Source organism: Populus nigra, chromosome 2, assembly GCF_951802175.1.
Source record: "Populus nigra chromosome 2, ddPopNigr1.1, whole genome shotgun sequence".
NCBI lineage: Eukaryota > Viridiplantae > Streptophyta > Magnoliopsida > Malpighiales > Salicaceae > Populus > Populus nigra.
In genome coordinates this window covers 46,258,998-46,283,331 of record NC_084853.1, presented here as the reverse complement: position 1 = coordinate 46,283,331, position 24,334 = coordinate 46,258,998, and the positions used below count along the sequence as shown (strand labels likewise).

At 34.9% G+C, this 24,334-nt stretch overlaps 3 protein-coding genes and 1 long non-coding RNA gene across 4 annotated transcripts; 2 read left to right on the top strand and 2 right to left on the bottom strand.

Moving 5' to 3' along the window:
* Positions 1–281: 281 nt before the first annotated feature.
* LOC133682431 (uncharacterized) lies at positions 282–1,902 on the top strand. The gene is made up of 2 exons (XR_009836688.1): positions 282–1,092; positions 1,308–1,902. It is a non-coding gene; the product is annotated as an uncharacterized LOC133682431 (long non-coding RNA).
* Positions 1,903–3,121: 1,219 nt separating this feature from the next.
* On the top strand, positions 3,122–4,670 carry LOC133682430 (haloacid dehalogenase-like hydrolase domain-containing protein Sgpp). Its single transcript, XM_062105781.1, has 5 exons — positions 3,122–3,398; positions 3,480–3,597; positions 3,714–3,868; positions 3,968–4,229; positions 4,341–4,670. Exons 1-5 carry the CDS (start codon positions 3,232–3,234, stop codon positions 4,530–4,532), a joined length of 894 nt encoding a protein of 297 aa, XP_061961765.1. The 5' UTR covers positions 3,122–3,231; the 3' UTR covers positions 4,533–4,670.
* Positions 4,671–4,819: 149 nt separating this feature from the next.
* On the bottom strand, positions 4,820–9,846 carry LOC133682429 (phragmoplastin DRP1E). The gene is made up of 15 exons (XM_062105780.1): positions 9,522–9,846; positions 9,294–9,357; positions 9,078–9,185; positions 8,887–8,988; positions 8,689–8,739; positions 8,529–8,590; positions 7,820–7,910; positions 7,650–7,714; positions 7,283–7,477; positions 7,056–7,175; positions 6,903–6,973; positions 6,039–6,264; positions 5,855–5,905; positions 5,361–5,750; positions 4,820–5,193 (listed from the first exon to the last, which is right to left on the bottom strand). The coding sequence occupies exons 1-15, from the start codon at positions 9,660–9,662 to the stop codon at positions 5,065–5,067; spliced, it is 1,866 nt and encodes a 621-aa protein (XP_061961764.1). The 5' UTR covers positions 9,663–9,846; the 3' UTR covers positions 4,820–5,064.
* A 2,771-nt stretch (positions 9,847–12,617) lies between these two features.
* Positions 12,618–21,523, bottom strand: LOC133682432 (NAD-dependent malic enzyme 62 kDa isoform, mitochondrial-like). The gene is made up of 19 exons (XM_062105782.1): positions 21,130–21,523; positions 20,940–21,036; positions 20,730–20,848; positions 19,685–19,852; positions 19,300–19,428; positions 18,381–18,441; positions 18,081–18,184; positions 17,870–17,953; positions 16,534–16,640; positions 16,092–16,203; positions 15,544–15,657; positions 15,331–15,396; positions 15,074–15,146; positions 14,845–14,931; positions 14,544–14,598; positions 14,378–14,449; positions 14,019–14,081; positions 13,797–13,911; positions 12,618–13,142 (listed from the first exon to the last, which is right to left on the bottom strand). Exons 1-19 carry the CDS (start codon positions 21,310–21,312, stop codon positions 13,068–13,070), a joined length of 1,884 nt encoding a protein of 627 aa, XP_061961766.1. The 5' UTR covers positions 21,313–21,523; the 3' UTR covers positions 12,618–13,067.
* Positions 21,524–24,334: the final 2,811 nt, after the last annotated feature.

The following is a 24,334-nucleotide window of genomic DNA, read 5'->3' as shown; positions in this document are numbered from 1 at the left end:
AAAATAACTTGTTTTAGGATTGTTTTAGATTTTTTTTGTTTATAATATCAATACATGAAATCCATAAAAAAACTAAAAAACCAATAATTTAATAATTTTTCAAGCCAAATATATTTTTAAAACTTACACAAATACAGTTACAAACATAAAAATAAATGTTATATTTTAATTCCTGAATAATGCTAATGATTATGATAGCACGTTTTTTGGAATGGAAATGAAGGAGAGTAACGAGCGGTGTTTCCTCTTTCTGAGGCGTTTGGTAAGGTTGGTGATTTCACTTTGCGGAGCTCGAACGACCAAACGTCCATTCCCATTCCCCAGATCCCTCATCTTCTTTCTAACTGTAAAGTATTCTTTTTGTTTAGAGTGAATCTCAAGCTTTAATGGCCTCCCTCATTCCTCCACCTCCCTGTCACAAACCATTTTTTATTTTTTATTTTACAGCTAAATCGGTAGTTAATTCAACTTTCAATGCCTTATTTATTTCTTAATTATTAACAATCAAGCTAGTTTTCAAGGATTTTATGCAAGTTAAATCGGTACCTAATCTAATATTTTTTTTAAAAATCCGAACCCTTTTTGAAAAAAAGAAGAACAAACACTGATACCAATCGAGTTACAAGTATCTGGCAGTAGTTTAATCATGCAAAACAAGGGAGGCTTGAGCCAATAACATGGATTCACCTGCGATAGCGAAGAATACAAATCTTGGTGGAATATGTGCAGATTTCACATCAAGTGGGAGGACAGGACCACCTAGGCCAAATCAACACTGCTCTTATTCTTATATTCTCCATCCCAATCTAAAGTGCTGGAAACAGACCAAACATACATACATACATACATCTTAGATTCCAATCAAATCACAGCCAACAAGATCTCCACCATCTGTTAAGAAGCAAGGCACAGAAGATCAGCATTCGGTGAGAGTCCAAGGAGAGTGCTTAGCTTTTCAAAGAGGAGGAAAGCACTGCTTTCCTGATCCTGATGACAAAGCTGCTTCTGGATTTGGTGTGTCTGGAGATCATGGCATCAAATCCTCTGAAGTTTATGGTTTTGTTGGCTCCATTACTACCGTTGTTGCTACAGGTGTCTTTAACTTTCATCTTCTTGAATTTAGCATTCATGTGGAAATTATCTTAATTCTGTGCTTGCCTTGATATTCTGAATTCACCATTTTAATTGCCACGAAACATTTTACTTGCTGGATGAAAGAAGTTTGGTCACCTTAACATGGAATCATTTTCTTGTTTGCCCTTTTTTTCTCGGGGACATACTGAATTCCATTGTTTTTGGCCGAGCAGTCATTTTCTTGGTATGGGCATATGTTCCTGAAAATTGGTTGCACACAATTGGAATCTTTTACTATCCCAACAAGTCAGTGGCCATGTTGCTTTGCTTTGACTAGTCTTGTCTTCTACATTGAGGAAAGTACATGATGAGTAGGCCTAGTTGTAACTTGGATTCTGCTCTTGAGGTACTAGGCATTGGCTGGGCCAATTTATGCCATGTTGACAATCTTACTAGCTCTGCTATCTTACTATCTGGGCCAATTTATGCCATGTTGACAATCTTACTAGCTCCGCCCCCAAGCTCCTTGAATACAACTTTTGGTATGTTGCTCCTGCAAATGTGAGAAATCACTTTTTGGCTCCCGACGAGCTACATGTTTGTATGATGTCGTGCTCTGTGTTGTACAGATGAATTCAGTAACGAACCTTCACCCTTCATTCCATCGAGGGAGGGAGATGAGCAGCCCATCGAACCCATATCTGACAATGGCATCAACAAAATAAAAAAATCTCATGTTTACTGATGTAAAATAATTGATAACCTCATTTTTGTTGATGATTGGTGAGAAATGAAAGATGCACCATCGAAAGCTGCTGTTGTGCCAAATTTACAGTTTAGTCATGAAAATTTACTTCAAGCTTGCAACTTTCTAGAAACATGTGTGACATCTTTCTTTACTTTGGAATATAAAATCCTCACTACTTCTCTCTGTCTTAAAACGAATGTAACTGACCATAGCTTGTTGAAACCCCGTAGCTTGTTGAAACCCCAAGGCAATGGAATTCTGCTCTTACAGAGATTTAAACTTCATTCTGCATTGCAATTCTACCAGCAGGTTGAAAACTTGGAATGAGCAACAAAAGCACGATTCAATTCCGGTGAGCTCTAGCTCTAGCACATAGAACTCCATATCTGTATTTGGGAAGAGGCGAATCCTATAAATCGCGAAGAATGTAACAGTCTTGTTAATTAGCTCTAGCCATTAATCAGTCATCCAGATGCAAAAAGAAAAAAAATTAGAAGGGCTCTTACGAAAGCAAGCAATCACACCAAATTCAGCTCAAAATTAAATCTTTAGTTCTTGATTATCCAAAATTCAAGCCGTCTCAGAAGAAGAGAGAAAGAAGGTTACATTTGAAAAGATTAGAGGTTTTGAGAAGAATGTGTTGAAGAAATCTGCAATAGTTTCGAGAGAAAAAAAAGGCCCACTCATCTTCACTCTTTTTTGAAATCAAGAGATGCAAACAAACCATTTTTGGGGGGTTTTATGTTCTTCGTCCCTTCTCTTCAGGATTTACGAACACTATCTTCCTTCCCATCCTGATGGCAATCATACTCCTAGTCCACCCTTTCGATGCTAGTGGCCCAGCATCTTCTCTTCTTTGGGCTGAGTTTGCTGAAATTGCGCTTTATAGTCTGCTTCCAGACCCAATGAATGAGTCCAGACTTTTTTCTTTTCTTCTTCTCTTTTTTTTTTTTTTTTCATCGAATAAGTGGATTAACCTAGTTAATCAATTAAAAATAATATTTAATAAAACTAAATCATATTACATGTGTAGGTTTTAAGAACTTTTCAAATTTATAAAGGAGGATAGAGGTTTAAGTATTAACAAAAATAATTTATTTTTATGTTTTATTCTAAAATCAACCTTTTGACCAATCAGTTCTTAATCAGAATGAACTAAATTAGGTTTTGAACGAAATTAATATCCTAATTAATTTAATTAAAAACTTAACCATAGTCAACATGATAAGCCGACCTGATTTTGACAACTGTAAAATGGACATGTACGGACATTACAACCAACCAAAGCATGTAAAGAATCAGACCAAACCATTCAACGATTCGCATATCTCACTCGCTCTGAAACTTCCTCTCTGATTTTGTTTCCTATCTCTCATTCCTAGCAAAACCAGACATACTACTGCTCAAGCATGATATCCTTTGCTTCCATTCAGCTTCCTCCTCCTCCTCACCACCAGCACCACCACCACACCCTCGTTTCTGCCCATCTCCACAAAACTACAATGTACCAACCAAACCGCTTCAAAGATTTTCCCCGCATGTCATCCATTTCATCGAATGCTCGACCAATCCACAGGTTTTTTTCTGTCTTTCTCTTACTTCACTGTCTCCCAGCATTTTCTGGCCTAATGTTTTTCATTGCCTCGTATTATGATAGCGGTGGAAGTTCTCTGGCCTCTGTTGCTCCTTTGGAAGCAATACTTTTCGACATTGATGGAACATTGTGTGACTCGGATCCTCTCCATTTTTATGCTTTTCGCGACATGCTTCAAGAAGTTAGTCATTTTCCTTCTTTTGATTTATAATATTCTCATTTATGTGTTCTGCAAAAGAAAATTTAGCAGGATGACTTAAAACGGGGCCAATGGTGTTCCATTCCCTCACCACACAGATAGGTTTCAATGGAGGAACTCCCATCACCGAGGAATTCTTCATCAAAAATATTAGTGGAAAGCATAATGAAGAACTACGCGAAATCCTCCTTCCTGATTGGGAAATCCAAAGATCCCGCAAGTTCTTGGAAGATAAAGAAGCATTGTTTCGAAGGTAACTTCATAGTATAATCTTCTTTTCTATTATTACAAGTTCAAAAGTTCTCTTTCCTTGCCTCAAGTGGGACTTGAATTGATTGAAATTGATGTACAGATTGGCATCGGAACAATTACAGCCTATGAAGGGCTTGCAAAAGTTGTGCAAATGGATTGAGGATTGCGGTTTGAGAAGAGCTGCTGTTACTAATGCTCCAAGATCAAATGCTGAGCTTTTAATATCCATGTTAGGTCTGTCAGATTTCTTCGAAATTCTTGTTCTTGCGAGTGAATGTGACCGCGTAAAACCATTTCCTGACCCCTATCTGAAAGCCCTCCAAGAACTTGACATTTCTCATAAGCATGCCTTTGTGTTCGAGGTTTGCCTCTTAACCTATAACTGCGGGCTTGCTGCGTGCTGTGCATAAGACACTTGTTGGAAGAATATTTGATATCAGGTTCCCCCTCTGTTGTAAATTTTGCTTTGCCAGGACTCTGTTTCAGGGATAAAAGCAGGGATGGGTGCTGGGATGCCAGTAGTGGGTTTAGGTACAAGGAACCCTGAGCAGTTATTGATAGAAGCTGGAGCTGTTTTTGTTATTGCGGATTTTGACGACCCAAAGCTGTGGACAGAATTAGAAGAAATGGAGATAAAGGCAGAGGCAACCACAGCCACCAAATAGAAACAGTGATACAACGCGACTCGTGTAATAAATCAAGGGGCGAAGCATTATGTAACCCCAGGAGCTAGTTATGTATGGCTGCATTGGCTGCATAACACCTTGACCTAATGAAAGTAGAGCTATAGCATATTGGATTTTTGCTCCATTGTATTTCAAATGAAATGATCAAATAACGGAACACAAAAGACTGGCTTGTGAAACTCTATTAAACACAAACAATGAAACCCAGGGAGATCAAGCTGAGTGGCTGGTAAAGCAAGGTGACGATGAGAGAACACAAAAAAAAATTAAGCAATCAAATAATACATTACACCAGGAAGCCTACAAGTTTCCAGATGTAAAACCATCACATGTATCTACTACAACCACCAAGCATAACCGAAGTTTCATCCCAACCCCACCAACACTATAAAGAATCTAAACATGGGTGAAAAACAATATAAGCAACCAGAAAAAAATTTCACCCGCCATGAGTCTGGATCGTCAGTTTAAGTGACTATAGTACAAGCTATTTCATATATAAATCCACTCTCTATCGAGCCCACGATACAGAATCAACCTCATCCCTCGCTGCCTTGTATAATTCAAGCCGTTTTGCACACTGTTGTCTTCTTTCCATCAATGCAGGGTCTTCATCTAACAACTGTGAAAGCTGCTTACCCTGAAAAGCGTGTGAAAATTAGTGGCTGTCAAAGAAACCAATCACGTGCTTGGGCCAAGTAATGAAATTGCCAGTGGCCAAAATACAAAATCTAAGCGGCCATGAATCAAACATGAATGCATGAATTTGATGCTATGATTCGTACAAAAATACAGCGATAAGAGTACCTCTTTCTTCCCAATTTGAGTGTAGAAGTAATTTAGCAATGATTGTTTGGCTTCTTTAACTTGGCAATGCACCACGGCCTTGGGAATTGTGTTCTTAAGTGTCTCAGACACCATACCAACATAAGAGGACACATTTGACCCAATCCTCCTGAAGTGCATCTCTGAATATCGGTCCACGGTTGAGGAAGCTGGATTAGCTGGAATAGCTGGATTTCCTCCTTTATTTTCTACTTCCTGTGGAAGCCTTCGAAAGAAATCCACAGTCAAGTATGAAGATTCCATATCCACTAATCGAATAACTGTCTTCTTACTATCCTCTCGGAATCTCTCCAACGCTTCATTAGCAGCAGCTGCCAATTCAGCTTGCAGGGAAGGAAAACGCCTCAATTCCTGTTTCATATTGAAGATTAATGCTCTTGCTGATCAATGCAACATTGGTACTTGATCATATTAATTAAAAAAAAGCCAAAGATAGGAAAAAATGAAAATTATACCTGAGTTTCTGCAATTGACTTTCTGACAAGCTCTTTTAAGACAAAGTGGACCTAAATAACAATTTCCACATCAGCTAAAGGAACTGGTGAAATCTCCATGAAAGATTTTATCACTTCCGGATACATTTGAAGAAATTTAATGTAAACCTAACAGAAGGTAAATACAGAAAGTTAGACTACCCACAGCATCTGCAGAGGCTTCAGCTGGCCCCCTAAAATAATTCAGTGCACTCTCAATTAGACGACGGTATCCTTGCTCTGGAGCAATCAAATGCGGCTGATAACCATCTGCCTCTGAGACCACCCTCCTCACATTCTGCAGAGAGAGATGTCGATCAAATGGCAGCTTCCTCAAAGCAGCAGGGAGTTGATTATCAAAAACTCCATAAATCCGGTCACCTCCAGGTCGCCTAGAATAAAAAATCCGAAGGTCTCGTTAGAACACTTAACACTACATCATTGTACCAAGGGAGAGAAATTAACCAATTCTTCTAAAGATGTGAAGGGACTAAGAAATTTTATTCTAATTGATTTAAAAAAAATAAAAATTTATGTCTTTAGTCTTGTTAGTTTGGAAAATTTATAAGCCATACATACATGTAAAGCAGAGTGCACAGTGGTTCATCCACAAAAGAATTCAATTACCGGGGCTCAAACAGGAGTAGGCAAGTGCAAATCTTTCTGATCCCAACTAGTTCATTAGGGTTTAGAAATCAGAAGAAACTGAATCACTCGCAGAAAGGACTTTTCTTAAAGTATATAAATATCATGAAAACTAGTGACATAAAAGGTCAGGCAACAACCTCCTTTCAGGGAATGGTTATCATGAATTACTGGGAACATTGTAATTTCCAATGTTGCACTCCTCCAACTTGAAATAATTGGGAATTCAAATTCTTTTAATATAAAGTTGGGAAAAGGAAATAAATTCAATAATGTACAATTTCAATAGATAGATATCGTCTTTTGGGGGGAGGGGTTGGGTTAGAACTTTCCGAATCAAAGGTTATATTTTTAGAGTATAGGTAAAAGAGTAGAAAATGATTACCCTCCATCCAGATGCTCCTTGAATACCTTGTCAAATGCACGGCAAAGTTCCAATATGGTGTATAATTGAGCCTAAAGCACAAAACATCAGCCATACACGAGGAATAAAAAGAGGGTTGGCCAGGAATGACCATGTAAGAAATAGGCTACTCACCCCAGCATCAACAGCAATAGGTCTACCCAGATGGTCCATCTCTGATTCAAGCTCATCAATGGTTTTGTTAATCAACGATGTGATACTTGGTATGCGAGCCCTAATTGCAGACTCCAAGTGCTGAAACCAAGTTCATGCCATTAAAATGATGCCATGATTTTAATTTATTTCTTTATGTTTTGGAAAAAAGAAATCCTGGAGTCAATACAGCATGTGAAATATCAAACCTTTGAGAGAAGTTTTGCCAGATATTCTGAACCCATTTTATTGGCTAAATGCCCATAATCAGGACTAGTCGCAAAATACTCGCGCTCCTTGCGCCTTGCCACAATCATGTCAACATTCTTATTAATGTCAGCTTGGGATCGGTTCACAATTCCAACCCAAGGATGCTGCAGCCGATAAGATCTTCCTTCAATAACCTTAAATACAAACAGAAAAAATATTTTTAATTCTTAATTATGAAATAAGCCATTTCATTGGATTTTGATATAGAAATTACAAGGAAGGTGTGTGTTTGAGGTGTGAGCAAGGGCATGTATGTGCCCGAGTTGCGCGCGTGTGCGTGAGAGAGAGAGAGAGAGGAGGGGTTACATCTAAGGCGTTGGTCCCTTTGTCCATCAAATCCAACTTAGTCAGCACCCCAAAGGTTCGTTCACCTGGGCAAAGTGATGAACAAGAATAGGTAAGGGAACCCTAAACCAAGTAACAAAATGTTTCCAGTAAATTATGGCTCAGGCACTCAGCTATATGCGATAAAATACCTGAGGGATCCACTTCCCTAGCAAGCTTGATAGCATCTGAAGTTGCTATATCTTGATTGGCTGGAGATATAGCAAGTATAATACAATTCGGCTGCAAACATTTAGTTTGATCGGTTAGAACATAAAACATGCACAAGGAAAGATATAATTTGGATACAAGAAACATTGTGCATTTCTTATCTCTATCACACATCTATGCAATTCATTACAGAACAGAAGTCTTAAACTTCTCAGGCACCTGTTCAACACACATTTTCGAACCAGGCCATTTCATCAACATGTTTAGTTTGATCGGTTAGAACATAAAAACATGCACAAGGAAAGATCTCATTTGGATACAAGAAACATTGTGCATTTCTTATCTCTATCATGCATCTATGCAATTCATTGTAGAATCAAAAGTAAAGTGTTGAACCGCTCAAGCACATGTTCGACACACATTTTTGAACCAGGCCATTTCATTTAACGCTTAAATTCCAGCACGAAATGTTAAAATGTTATGGATGCATCCTACTTTTGAAAGTTCCACCCGTCCCTTGGGACATAAAAGACTACAGATATAAAACATGTAATATAGAAGACCAGCTAGAATGATGCGGCCACGTTTAAAATATCAAGACAATTTAAGCATATTGTGTTGAAACACAACAAAACTCGCCCAAATGACCACCATTTCCCAGTTTAAAAATGAAATGCAAGGCATCATTACCTTCTCTACATAAGTGCGGACCATAGTTTCGATGTCCTGAACAATACTTTCAGGCTGTCCCTCTGAAGATTAAAATATTTGTTACCATTCAACACTAATAGATAAAACCAAAACATGTGCAAACATGAATACAAGATCACCGATTAAAGCAAAAACATACCAACAGCAACTTTTGTTAAACCAGGTAAATCGATCAGGGTTAAGTTGACAACTGCAAAACAAAGCAGACCAAGTAAACATAAGTTCAGATCTTGCGCATAACATTGGTGCAAGACAGACAACTTAAGAAAACAGCACAGTTGACAACTAATCCACGTGTTCAAGATCAAATAAAATTGAAAATAAATTAATCACGCGCCATTTGGAGAATAGATGCTGAGATGGATAGGAACAGGAGAAATTTGTTTGGTTTTCCCAGTGATTCTATCAGTTTCATCCTGAATTTCTTTTCGCACCACAGCTGCACGTTAAAAAAAAAATCAGCAACAATTTTATCAAATTGACAAGAAAATAAGTAGAATTCAAGCAACAATAGGACTTAAAAAATACCAAAATCACTGAATCGTCTTTTCGGGAGATGAAGAAATTCAGCATACTCTTGTGACCCATCTTCAGTCTTATGCAGCTGCAGTACCAGAGGCCTCCTTGTCACAATCCCTGCAATTAAGACTCATCAAATAAATAAATGAATAACCCATGATCAAACATCTTTTACACCAAAAAAAAATACTCATAAAAATAAAAGGGACAAAAAAAGGCACAAACCTGATCCTCTGGGAAGAAAGTCTCGACCAACAATGCTTTCCAAGACTGAAGATTTTCCTGAACTCTGCTCTCGACATCCAAAATCAAATCAAAATTTTATAAATATTTTATTTTTATCCCTGAAAAATCTCCCAAAAATTCTCTCAGATATCTTTCTAGCTAGAAGAAGTTTCAAACTCTGTCTTTAGTTGAAAAGAAAACAAAAGAAAAGAAAGAGGGCCTTGTTACCTGTCCACCAACGACGGCAACAGAGGGAAGAGCTTCCCAAAGGGAAGAGAAAGCGTTATCAACGCCACCGTAGTCTCCGAGAACTGTACAAGCTCTCTGGATTCTATTTACTAGCCCTATCAAGCTCTCCATGGTTGTCATCTTTGCAAATTTTTAAAAAAAAACCCTAAAATAAGCTCAAAATTTTGTTTTTCTAGAACAAGTTCAGAGAAGTTTCAACGAAGAAACGTTTGGCTCTGAGGTGCCTGTTTTGTTAGAAATGTCAGTGTGTATGCCGGTGACTTGACTCTTTTTCTGGTGGCTACTTGGCTCCTTTGGCTTGGCTTTTATGATTTTACTGTCACGCGTTCGAGTTTTTTTGAATTTTGAACGTTGCCAAAGTTGTGGACCTCTTTTTTTTACATAATTGCGGAAATAAAGCCGTTTTCCTTGTAAGCATCCACTCATTTTTGCTGAGATTTTTAATTATTTATTCATTTATTTATTTATTATTTGAGAATAAATTATGATGCTATTTTCAAGTTAGATGGTGTTTGGTATCGTTTTTGTTTTTTTTTGTTTTTAAATTTTTTTTAAAATACTTTTTGTTTTAAAAAAATATTAAATTGATTTTTAAAAAATATTTATTGATTTTTAATACTCAATAGTTTTGATATTATACTATAAAAGATAAATATTCTCGAGTTAAAAGTTATTTTGAAAAATATTATACACATAATATAATGGGAATTGTTTTAATAAAAATATTTTTTTAATTTTTTTATTTTTAATATCAGCATATTCAAATTATAAAAAGCATTTTAAAAATAATATATTTTAGATAAAAAGTAATTTAAAAAACATGATGAACGGAATCTTACAAAACTCGTTTTATGTTTGAATTAGTGAAAAAACCTAGTATTTTATTTGAAATAATCATTTTATTGAATTTTTTGAAATTAGATTAACTTTAATTAAATCATCCGATCCTATGAACTGTGTTCATCCTTTGATCAAGTCTTATAACTGTGAATTTTCATACTTTGAGATTATGTTCAGTTTTCATCTAATGTTTTTTTTTCTTGTCATTCAATTTTTAAAAAAAAACGAATGATGCTAAATTTCAAATCAATTTAATACGTCAGTGCACATTGAATTTTTTCCTCAAACGATTTCCAAAATTACTCCTATTCTAATTTGATGATGACTCTATAGCTCTAATTAAAAACAATGGAAAATAAAATAAATTTTTTTAACTATCAAACATAGTTCTTGAAACTTAATTGATTATTCATATTCAAAATAATATAATACATAGAAGCAAACTCATTTAGGAAGTCCGAGCGGTTGCTTTCCTCGAGATTGGAATTTTAAATTCTAAGCATCCACGGTCCGGTCTATTCCAGTTTGAGGGGCTGAACCTGCAAATATACAGTCTAATTTTTTAAATTGTGTTTAGCTTAAACAAATATTGAATTAATTATTTTTTTAATGTTTTTTCATAATTTTAATGTGCGGGAATCAAAAATTAAAAAAAATTATCTTAATATATTGCCAAATAAAATTAATTTTAAAAATACATTTTGTATCAATCACAATACAAACAGGCATTTCTAGGGTCCATTGTTGTTTCTGCCCCAAAAAAATAAATATTAAGAGAGCTCATTTTTATATTCCACACCTTGGAATGTTCTCGTATCAACTCTTGATTAGGTCAAACTTTAAATTGATTAAGAAACTTTGACATCACATACCACTATTTAATTGAATTACACCGCGGCAACTGCTAATAACCACGACCCAAATTGAGCCTCTGCATCTAATGAGTTTTTCCTTTCCTTTTATTTTATTTTATTGAACTTAACGAAGAAAAAAAAAGCATCCTTTGTTATCCATTTAACCATGGTTATCAACTTTTTAATTTGAGCTAAATTTACACTAAGCAGTCTAAGCTAGACTAGCATTAAACCAAGTGAACCCAACCAACCCGAAGAGGACCACCAGGTGTAAAGGCTTGCAATTAATCTAAGTGAACCTAACCAACCGAACTAGACCTAACATAGTTATTTTATTTTTTTAATTTTATTCAAAATAATATTGTTTTAAAATTTACCCAAAGTAAATGAGACACCAAGAATAAGGTTGTCAATTCCGTTCTGTTTTACCTGAAATGACCAAAAGATTCCATATCAATTTAAAAAACAGAACAAAACAAAACAATTTTCATCTCATTTTAAATCTCGGCCCGTTCCGGATTTTTCAGCTAAATTTCGATCGGAATGTTCCGGTTTTATTCCACATGTCTTGTTCCGTTATTGAAAAGCCATTAAATTAAATTGAACCTTGTTCAATTTAATTAATTAAACCACCTAAATATAAAAAGCTCTTTTTCATTACTATTTTCAATAACAATGATATTAAAAATAATATTAAAAATTAATATTACTATTTTCATTAACAATGATATTAATTTTTTAAAATTAGATTTATCACTAATATATATGATTTATATTCATGTTGTTTTTTTCATGTTTATACTTTGTAGGAATTTTAACAAAACAAGGGATATTTTAGATTTTATTAGTCTTGATAACATTGACCTAACTTTATATTTAAAATATTTATGTTAACACATTTTACTTTCATAATATTTTGATATTTTATTTAAGTTGAATTATTTTAAGTTAAAGATCTATTTAATCTTGACTATTTATAAATATTTTAAATTTTAAAATTATATTTGTTTGGTATGGTGTTTGTATTGCATAATTTATAATTAATTTATCTTGAATTTAAATATTTCATTTTAATTAAAAAATAAAATAATCTTAGACAATCTTGACCAAGACAGTCATAATAACTATGCGTTTTACCACGGTATCAGAGTTCACTTCGGTAATAACCTGAATCTCTAGTTCAGTTCAAAAAAACAAAATCTCAAATTCTACCGTTATACCCGACATGATTCCGCAATAGCACCAGATGACTTTTTCTTGCATGATCCGGTGCCTTTTCTTTTATTACTATGTATGCAGTGACTTTATTGTTCTCGAGCAGTTGTTTTTTATGATATTTAATTAGGAAGAAAACAACTTTTTCAAGGAGCCACGGGACAAATAAACAAGCACACAGCTCATAGTTTTGAGCTGCAATCACAACTCAATGATGAAAGCATTCGACTATCTGCATCACATGCATTACAAATTCAAACAAAAAATTTTACAGTTGCTTGAGCTCATGCATACATATAATAATTACAAGCCACCACTAAAGCATAGTTTTACACGGAACGCATAGCAAGCTCAGATTCACATCCATTTTAAGAGATTTCAGCTGGCTTAATTGTACAGGCAGGGAGCTAAAGCGCACAAAACACCACTGAGGAGATCACAGAAAACTGAAATGTGAGCCCTTTATAAGAGCCAACTAATCAATAATTCAATGGCGTGGAAAACATAAAATGCCCTTGCCAAGCTGCAACGTAAAGATCGTTGACAACATGTTTGAACCCCACTTTTCTCCAGCTGGCAAGGCTTGATGACAAATTTGGTGCGTATTTCTCAGGTTTCAATCCCTCTTATAGACCAATGTTGGGTAATCCGGACTCCACATGTTGTTCTTCACATATTCTACAATTTCCTCCTGTAAATCAGGTGGGAGTGTCAAATTGAAAACTGTCTAGAATTGGCCTCGCATGAATAAGCATGAGAATCAGGAACTACCATGCAGTCCAGATCACCAAAAGATCAGAATTACTGGTGAAAAAAGGTTTCAACTTCCAATGCTATTTAGGTTCTGTTTCTTTAGAATCAAATTAGGGTGGAATGAGTTAGCCTAAAATTCTCAATTGCTTAACTTAATCATATTTGACTTTCTCATCTACTACAAAACACCTACCACTCGTTTCAAGGACAAGTTGACCTTTCAATATCAAGCAATCGTTCGCATTCCATTGCAGGTATTGGGAATAAGGGTGACAATGTAATTAAAAAATTCAATAAGCAATGAGAAACCAATGCTGTTCTCAAATATTACGCATCCATGTCATTTCAATTTTCAGATACCACAACTAAGCCTCAATCCCAAACTAGTTGGATATGGTTCTTTTTGTGCCATTCACATGCAAAAAATAAAAAAACCTGACTCAAGTCCCAAGGAGTACAGGTTCAGGTAAAAAAAATCCTCTTAATTTAACAACTAGATCATCCATAAGTATGCAAACAAGATGGGCAACTTCAACTTCAGGTATCATGCTAATGCTATAATAAAGGGTTTTCAAACAAATAGTAAACACACCTGGCTGAGTTTCTGGAGCTCCCTAGCGTCCATTTCACGGTATCCTTCTGCAAGATCCTCTTTTATGGCTTCCTTCACCACAGCTGCAGCCACTTCCTTTGTTATATCTCGTATTCTGCAAATATGTACGAAGCTATGAAGTCAGGAACATGCACACAACCTTTAGATTGCAAAGCTTTTTCGGCTCACTGGATAGAAAATTGAAGAGATAAAAGTAAGTACCTAGATGTTGAAGGGTATATGATTCCGTTTAGAACCTCTTCCTCTGCCATATATTCGGCTAGGCTGTAATTTTCAACTTGAAGTTAGATAATCAATATTGAAACATAATTGCCAAAAAAAAAGGAGTAAAATGAAGCATCTTTCTTAGTGATTCTTAACACAACCAGTACATTATTAATTTGTTTTCCTGGTTATATCGTAGTCTATTTAAATTTCTTGGAAAAGCAACACCAACATATTTAATCCAAAATATCTATAAATTCTTGAATTGTCTATGGATGATGAACTATTAAAAATTTCACAAATTGTAGAAAATGCTTCAGTCGACCTTCTTCAGAAAGGATATGTAAAAAACATACCATTCAGCTGCAGCCTGTAGCATGCCATCAGAGATGATCCTAGAACCAGAAAGTAGAGTCCCAAGTCCGATACTGCAAGGATAGAAGCGTCAATAGGTGGTAAGAAAATTGGAATATGCATGACTATATTAGTTTAGCTTGAAAAAGTTTAATTGGGAAAACTGACCCTGGAAAGAGATACATGTTGTTTCCCTGGTTGCAGTGGCCAATATGACCATTTCCTGCAGCAACAAAAGTTTAAAAAAACTCTTTCAATCATGTTAATAATTTCAAGTAAACTCTTATTTGGAGAAAATAAAGAGATGGACTATAGACATTCTTGGCATGTCAAAAGAAGAACTATCCATCTCAAGTTGAAATGTAGCAAAAGATGGCTTTCAAGCAGGAGAACAAAGCATTGGTGCTTCATTAATTCGAAGAACCATTTATTCAGGATCAAATTAAGACGTTTAAGCCACAATGCATACCAAGATCCACATCTTGGAATGGACTTCCACTTGCGAAAAGAATATTGTCACCCACAATGGAAAATGCTTCTTCAGGAGTGCATTCAGCTATCAACACACAGAGGAAAAGGGAAGCGAAAATAAGACAAAAAGAAGAAAAAATCATTAGGTCAATTCAAGAAACAGTACAAAAAACAGGCATTCTTTCTTACAATGGGCAACAAACAAAAAAAAGGGGCAAACTTTATACCATTTTTTGTGGGATTTGACATAGCAAATATGGCTGGTCTAGTCGAAGTTGAACCTTTGAGGGCCTCTAATACCTGCAAGTATCCACAACATCCAGTTTACATAAGCGGTAATTCATCACTTGTATAACCCTTCATGCGTGCAAAAAAATTTATAATTGCGTAAAAAAAATTGATGATAAATTCTCATGTATCCTACTATGTATCATGTACAATAAGATTTTGTTTGAATTATAACCGGGTTAGATGGGTTTTCTACCTCCTTTGAGAACAAACCTCCAACTGCAGATAATCCAAGAAGAACATCAGGTTTCACTTCTCGCACCTGGTTAGGGAAGATCAACCAAGATGAGGACAGTAATGAAAAAGCAATAATCTTTCAAAAAGTACGGTGATTTTGTCCTAAATGATTTCACCCAGATAGCCATGGCTGTACATAGAAGATTAACTATCAAGAGAGAGTTTTACACACCACTTCTGCAAGACTTGCACCTTCCCTTAATCCTTGACGACTAGCTTCTTTGACCTTCCTTGCAAATGGCAGAGCTTCCGGATCAATATTTTCACGTTCCTCTGTAATAAGACCCTGGGTATACAAAGCAACAAGTTCAATTATCATGCCTATAATGGAAAGGGCATCTGAAATATGGATGACAAGCTAGTATCAAGAAGGTAGATCCAGCTCAACCATTCTTAAAATTCAAAGTACAACTGCAACAAGAAAAGAAGATCCTAAGAGCCTCCACAAGATTATCTAGGTCAATCACAGCAGTTTTACAATACCTTGCCAGAAGTGAAAGCTGTTTCATAAAACAGAAATTGTGCAAATCTAATGGACATGGATATAAAATAATAAACTTGAAGCTTATGACCACGCAGTTGAGCACTAATATATAACTGGCAAGCAGGGTGGTGTGAGTTTTTCTTAGCTATGAAAATATTAGGAAACAGGAAATACAGTTTGAAAAATACAATGCATACATGATATAGAATTTGAGGCCAACAAGTACCAATTCTCACCTTAGCATCAACTACCCAGAACTGTCTTCCTGCACTTTCAAAAGCAGATTCATTATTTCCAAGCATTCTAGCCATTGTTTTCCTGGCAGCATTGAGAACCCCTATTCCTGCACTGCAGATGAGCAAAGATTATGCAAACAAGCCTTAGTATATTGTATCATACACGCAAGTGCCAAGTGCCATTTCACAAATTAAACCACTGTCATTTTATTTTCCCTGAAACCTTTAACTGTATTACCAGTTCAACCAAGTCTCAAAGAGCATGACAGGTTCACGCAACAAATCAATGGAATGCAACTTCGGAAAATTAGATTGCTACAAAAAACAATCTTGACTTTCTGGGTGTAAATCAAGTATTAAGGTGATAAAAACTTTGGACATTCAATGTCCAGTCTACCCTAAAGAATTTATACTTGGGTGTTGACACGGACAAACAGGTTACCTTCCAGCACCAGCAACAACAATCTTTTGCTTCGGAAAATCAATCATAGGCCTTCCTTGTGCTCTTACAGCTCCTAAAAGACCAGCTATAGCAACACCTGCTGTTCCCTGTGCCATGGAGTGGCATCAAATCATGCAAGCAGATTAAATATTGAAATGTTGAAGCTATGAAATTTGCATACTCATAGAAGACAGCATTCGATTCATTAATTCTGCAAGCTATTCACTCATGACAATTGTATCAACAGAATAAAAAATCCACAGAAGCTAATGGGCAAGTTTTCAAGCAGTGGTGACAAAATAAAGTCAAAAAAGGTCAATCCATGCATTGAATAAGTATGATACAGACAAGGAAACAAGCACTCAAATCTTATATATGGTAGAACAGACATGTTCTTTCACTGGGCTTAGTCTAGTCAACTCATTGGAAAATCATCACAACCATATAACATATATCTTACTGCAAGTGGGGCCCAAATCAAAAACCTCATTACCACTCTTTATAAGGGTTTGTCATGAAGGTAAAAGAAGGGAATGTGTGCCGCTATAATTTTTCCATAGTTCAGTTACGTTCTAGGGAGGGGGATTTTTAAGGGAATTAACAGTTAAACCCAAAAGCCTTGTGCAAGGGGCAGGATGGTAAGGAATTCTGAGGGAAAAGAATGTGTGTGTGATTTTTCCTGTTCTCTCTTCCTCAAGCTTGTAACCCATTTTTTCACAATTTCACTTGCATCTTACTACCGGGCTCCACTAATGCACGTTTTTTGACATTTTCTTTAACTTCACATCAAATAACAATTAAATTAATTCTCTTCTAAGCTCCTTGCCAAACACTCTAAAAAATTAACTTTTTACAAACTGATATGATAATTACCTTGGTAATAATCCAATTCCATGTCTAGTGTCATGCAAATTGTTCATTAAGGGAATGAAAACTTTGGGGATTATGATTATTTCCTACACGCCTTTGGTTTTTCAAACTCAATTTTCTGGCTGAAGAGGGAAAATAGGCTCTTTGGTTTGAAATGCAGGACCTACGTTGTGTTCCTTCTGTTTTGCATATGTGCCTTTCATCAAGTCCTGTGCTCATTCTATTCCATCTATTTCTTACTACGAAATTACCATAAACCTAAAACATTCTCACTTAATAACTATTTAAGGCCTTCTTATAGACTGGGGGTTACAATGCAGCAAAGTAATCATATTTACTTACTATATTAGAAAAGACCAGCCAAACAAGTAGTGTTGCAAAGTGACTGTACATTGACAATACCCCCTGTAATACACTTCAGGAGAATAATAAGGTGCTATGTTATTAAATACAGATACTTAATTACCTGGACATCATCGTTGAACATTCTGTAGGTATTCCTATATCGCTGCAACAACTTGAATGCCCACTTACTTTGGAAATCTTCAAACTGAATAAACATAGGGCATTAGTAACTCCCAAAAATAGTGAAAAATAGAAGGGAGGGAGGGAGGGAGAAGGAGGGGGGGCGTTGTCTAACAATGTCTGACTAGACTATACATAAAAATTGAAGCTACCTGCACGATCACATGTGGCCAGCGAGTAAACACTGCCTCCATGAATTCATCAATGACTGCAATATACTCATCACCATCTAGACGGTTTTCTTGTAATCCCAAATCTATTGGCAAAGAATAGCACAAAGTGTCCCTTGTCATTGAGACAAATTAAACATATCTAACAAATACTAATAACTGTGATGACTATACGACGTTGGACAATGTCACAATAGGTGAACAGCTCTATTATAAATAAAGATGCTATTTCTTGTGATGTCCTAAAAGATCTTCAAAATGATCTAGTAGAGAGACACTTACACAAGGGATCTTTGAGTAACTTCTCATTGTTAGTTCCAACATCAATCATGACAGGAAGCACCTAGTACAGGCAAGAAAACAACAGTAAAGTTCTATAAAAAAAAAATAGTCTGCTTCACTACGGTAAGAGGTTAAAGAAGAAATTAAGCATGGCAGAATCTAAAAATAGTTAAGCAAAAAATTGACTGGAGTAATTATACACATCAAGAATTCATTAGAAGACGTCATGAATCTGCAAGAAAAGAATCCAGCAATATACAATTAACTAGAAGACACACTTGCTCTAAAATTTCATAAATTTTAAGTTGTAATCAAGGTAGAAGCATTTACAATGCAAACAAGGAATATAATATTAGGTCCTACAGAAATTAAATACAATCAAAATAAGCATTTACAAGGAGAAGGAAAATGTTCAAAAAAAAATCGAAGGAAAGGAAAAAAATGCAAACAAATCATCTCGGTGAATATAATATTAGGTCCTACAGAAATTAAATACAGCATCTTATGAATTAAGATGCCACAAGGTAGTAATACACATTAACTACAGTGTTAATGCTTTGTGTCACATTTTCAACATTATTTATTCCTGATACATGGATAATTACTAGAAATTGAAGAATTGACACTGCATGCTGTGATGAAAACTTGTGTCATCAATTTGGCACAACTTCAGGTTAAAGATTTGCTATCTCATACAAGTTCCATCTATACTTTAATAGCTATGTCCAAGAATTTTCTGTTCCAGACTCAGGTGTAAAGACGGTTTATTAGATGGCGGGCATGATCAAAAGATTATCAGTTTGGTATTGGGAACACAGATGATATATGGATGAAACATATTTACTGCTTTTCTGGAAAATTTATCATACAAACAGGTAAAAAATGTTTATTCAATAGAGACATGTAAACAAGAATATACCCTTTGAGGATTTATCCCAGCAGCAGCAACATACAAATCTAGCTTCCCAATAGCAATACCAATTCCCTGAACTCCAAGATCTCCAAGACCCAATATCCTGCTTCCATCCGTAACAACAATCATGTCAACCTGTAGTCATTGAGAACAAAAGGAAGAGTAAATAAAATCTGCAATTGATGTTCTAAAGTCTAAGGTCCTGCGTATACTTCATCAAGCCATCCTGATGGCCCTGGCATGACAATCATGCGGTTATAACACAACCCTTCCATCTTCTTTTCTGTTTATATTCCCTCTACCCCTCCTTACTCTCATCATCCCAATGGAATAATAATCCAAGACACAAAGAAGTCCATTGTTAAATGCATAACTGATAAAAGCAAGATACCTGCTCAGCTGGCCAGTTATACACCATGGACATCATTTCTCCACGGTCTTCAGCACTGAAATACATTCCCCTTGGTCTTCTAAACAAACCACTGTAATTTTGGCAAACAAGACCAACAGTTGGGGTATAAACTATGGGTGCATATTCCTCAATATTGGCAATTAGAACCTGTCAAATTCAGAAACAGTATTATAACCTGGTATATCATGGACAAAATAAAGAAGCCTAAGAGGTTAGGGTGCATAATGTCATTGGCTGCCCAAAACAGTGTGATGTACAAGCTATATTTCAGCCTTCATCCTCTGATGAATTGCAAAAGGAATACACGAAAAATTAGAGTATCTGATAGAGCATAGCAGAGAAATGATTTCTAGTAGAATCCCTAGCTAATTACATGGATGATGGAGAGGAAGACCAATTGATATTCAACAAACAAACAGACACCTCTTAAACCAAGGCTGTCAACCAACTAACATCGTATTGGGATGGGATGTCTCACTGTGTGCAAACCAGTTGCCAGGGGAATGACAATGAAAGAGAGAGTACAAAGATGAAGAGCAGGGGGACTTTTGCATAAGCAGAAGGGATTTCCCCCCAGAGTTTTAGCAAAATGAAAACATCTATGTGCACATCCAACCTTTTACAATAAATCTTTCTCTTTTTTTCTCTAACAAGCATTGTTAACAGGTTTTATGGCTAGTCATCAACCAGCAACCACAAAAACAGACGTTGTCACAAAATTCTGCTGCTGGTATAACTCGTAATCGGTGTGACATGGCCAGAAGTCAGGTTTCGACATAGGAACAAAGAGCATGAAATGGAACTTAAACATTGAACATTCATAGCTACTGAGAATTCAGAGTCCAAAGCATGAAGCAGATAAATGAGCTAAAGCAGAAGAAATTCAATCCACGATTAGCAGTGCCAAATCAAAAGTGTATAAACTACCAATCACTCCTAAACATTTTATTTTAAAAAAAACTCAAAAAACTTAATTAAAATAACTCAAATGTAAAATAAGAAGGAAAAAAAAAGAGTAAATCACCTGGTAGTACATAGTCTCATTCCTATCATGTAATCGATTAAGTATCCGCCACTTAGCCAGCGCATATGGATCAGATGGTCCGTCTCTTGCCTGCACTTCAAGCCTCTTCAGGTCAGCCGCTGTCATTTATCAAAAGAAGTATTCGCTTAATATTCTGCTTCAAATAAAAAAAAAACTCAGATCAGCTCAAAATTAGAAAAGAAAACATACCGAAGCGTTGAATTTGCTGTTCAGAAGTCATAACATTGGGAGGGAGAAGTCCCCGTAGATCGAGACGGTCGCGTTCTGTCATAGAAAACGCTGTCCCCTTCATAAAATTAAAATAAAAAAAGGTTACCAAAATTGAGATTAGAAAGGAAGGAAGAGTGAAAAATAATTATTGAATTATTAATGATAATACCTTGTTGAACCAGGGATCGTGAAGAATATCAAGGCTCCGTTTGTGAACAATGGTAGGACGGTGGCCCTCCAATGTAGTGAAATGTCTAGTAGCCTGCATCAGGGCCGCCGGATTCGTCATTCTGTGTTTGAGCCGTTTGATCAGAGACGAAGACGCTCTGATCTGATTGGAAAAATTTGACATCCTTCCTTTGTGAAGATTGACGATCAGCGAACAGAGAGAAACAATAGTGACACGGCAAAGAAACACGGTAGTGGAGTGGCAAGTGAGTGGCTGAGAGAGAAAGCGAAGGAGGAAGATTTCTTTTTCAGAGGGGGAGATTGAAAAGTCAGAGGAACCCGCCCCCTCTTTTCCTCTCTTTAATGCTTAACTAATTTGTCGCTGGACTCAAAATGTTTACCTGTCATTTTATTTTTATCGTTATTTTCATATGTATTTGTTGATAGGAGTAGTTTTAAGGAGATGTCATTCTTGAAGAGACTTCTTTCCTTTTTTAATTTTTTTTTATTTAAACTAGTTTACTTATTGTTTTCGGTTTGGATTAAAACAATTGTACATAACAAAATAATATTTAGATTGTAATAAAAAAAATTACATTGTCCTAAAATTTAGTATAATTATTTAAGTTTGAAAAATTCCAATCTAATTATTTTGTTAACCTATATTTTAAATTAAATTATATAAAAATTATCTTATGTAACCTTGTTAGGGTAAAAATATCAACACAATAATTAAAAAATAAATTAAATAAAAATTTCATATTAAAACATTAACTTAATACGTGAGACTGTATTATAGGTTTGGAAAGAAAAAATCAACAAATAAAATTAAATAAAAGTTTCATATTATAATATTAACCCAATTAAATATGAGATTATGTGGCTGATTGAACAGTGACATAATTGACTTATCTGGTTGGTTGAACTGTATCATAGTTGATTCAATTAACTTGAGTAAGACATGATTGGATCACCTTCTAAAAATATTTTAAAAATAAAACGATCTCATTTAATATAAAATAATTGATTAAATAACATGTAAATTAACCAAACAGCAGCTAATAACTCGGCCACTGAACCAAGCCATACACCGTATAGATTTTTTTTTCAAGTCAATAAAAAAAGAAATTGATAGAAAGTCTTTTTGCTTCTTCTTTTTTTTTTCGTGGGAAAGGGTGGGGGAAGGTGCTCAGATCCAATTAAGGGAGAGGGACGTGCAATGCCCCGTAGCCCGAGCTAAAAGACCAAAGACTGAAAACGATATCGTAAAGGCTAGAATGGACGACCATCAATCATCAACAAACGACGTTCATTCAGAAGGCGATCAAGTGTCGTCCTGAGCAGGGCAGGTTGCTCGATTTTGTGAACTAGCTCTCCTTGTATGTACAGTCCACCTGTGCAAGGAGTCTATTTTTTAGAATGTGTGCATCGTGTTTTTTAAAAAATTAAAAAAAAAATTTAATATAATTTATATGTTTTAAATTATTTTGATATGCTGATATTAAAAATAATTTTTAAAAAATAAAAAAAATTATTAACATATATTTTAACATAAAAAATTATTTAAAAAGCAACCACTATTACACTACCAAATACATACTTAGTATTCATTTAGGAACTACAGGTGATCTAATACTTTTGGATGGAAAACACAGTTATATTGTATTTTTATGAAAACGGATTCTCAAACAGAATAATATATATTGTAGAACTTGGCATTGTGGAATTCTAGGAAAAATATGTTTTATATGTTTTTTAATTGTTTTAATATACTAATATTAAAAATAAATTTTAAAAAATAAAAAATAAATCTTATATGAAAAAATATTTTTAAACTGGTTTAATGAAGTATTTGGTGCCGTGATTTAACTATATTTTTTATTTTTTTATGTTTTTTAAAATTATTTTAATATATTGATATTGAAGATAAAAAATATATATTATTTTAATATATTATTAATTAAAAAATACTTTATAAAATAAACTCTCAAAATATTCATTAAATGTTGAACTCTTCTGGTTAGGTGTATCTATCAAGAGGGGAGAGGAGTGGATGACTCTTATTTTATTTGTCTTGCATTACGGGTAAGAACTTGAGGATGTAAGGGGAGGACCGGAAATATCTCCCTTGTCCTTCTCAGTTGTAATTTTCCTTCCTTCAAACCTGGAAATTTTGAGAATATTCATTTTAGTCCTATAAAGTTTTTTATTTTACTCATGGAATTTTATTTGTGACAAATCAATCCTTATTAGAAAGGTTTTTAGTCCTTGTAATTTTTTAAATTATAATTTAGTTATTAATATATTTTTTTTAATTTTATCTCAGAATATTAAATTGATAAACAACAAGACCCCTTATTTAAATAGATCGATGTAAGACTTGAGTGGATTTAACTAATTAAGTGGGTATGATTATCCATTTAAAAAATAAATAGATGATAAATGAATCATGGGTAAAACACAATTAACACCCATTTTGACCCAACCCATACCCCACCCATTTGCCACCTCAGAGGATAATTGTTAGGAAATTTAGGTCTGGGGCCGGGTCGGTCGATAACACACAACACATAATGTTGACCATGGAAATCATATAGAGTCCTCGAAACGTAAGCCCGCCGTGGGTAATATTGGGCCTCAAAACTAATGTAAGAAAATGGACTAGGTCCAACATTGATTTACATTATACAGCCCAGGAGATCCCCGTGCAGGGAATAGAGATGTTATTGAAAAGCAAAGAAAGAGATTTATTTTGATTTTTAAAATCGACAGATATTCTTGTTAAATTTGAAATGAGGTTATTTCGAGATGTTTTGAAGTATGGTAGTAGTTACGGTTTAAAATGTTTTTTATTTAAAAATACATTAAAATAATTTTTTATTTTTTAAATATTATTGATATTAGCACACAAAAATAATCTAAAAAAATCAATTTTTCATGAAATACAATTTCAGTAGCATTCTCATGTACTGTTTTCCTTTCATCACTTGTTATTCTACCGACCATAATAATAGCAATAGCAATAGCAATAATAATAATAATAATAATTGTTGCTGGTGTTATTATAGCGTTGAGGTGATATGTGTGACATGGATTTAAATGATAATGTGACAAGTGATTGATGATGTGGTGTTGGTGACAAAGAAAACATTTTTAAAAATACTTATTTACCTTTCATATAAAAAACAATTAATTAAATAATCTAA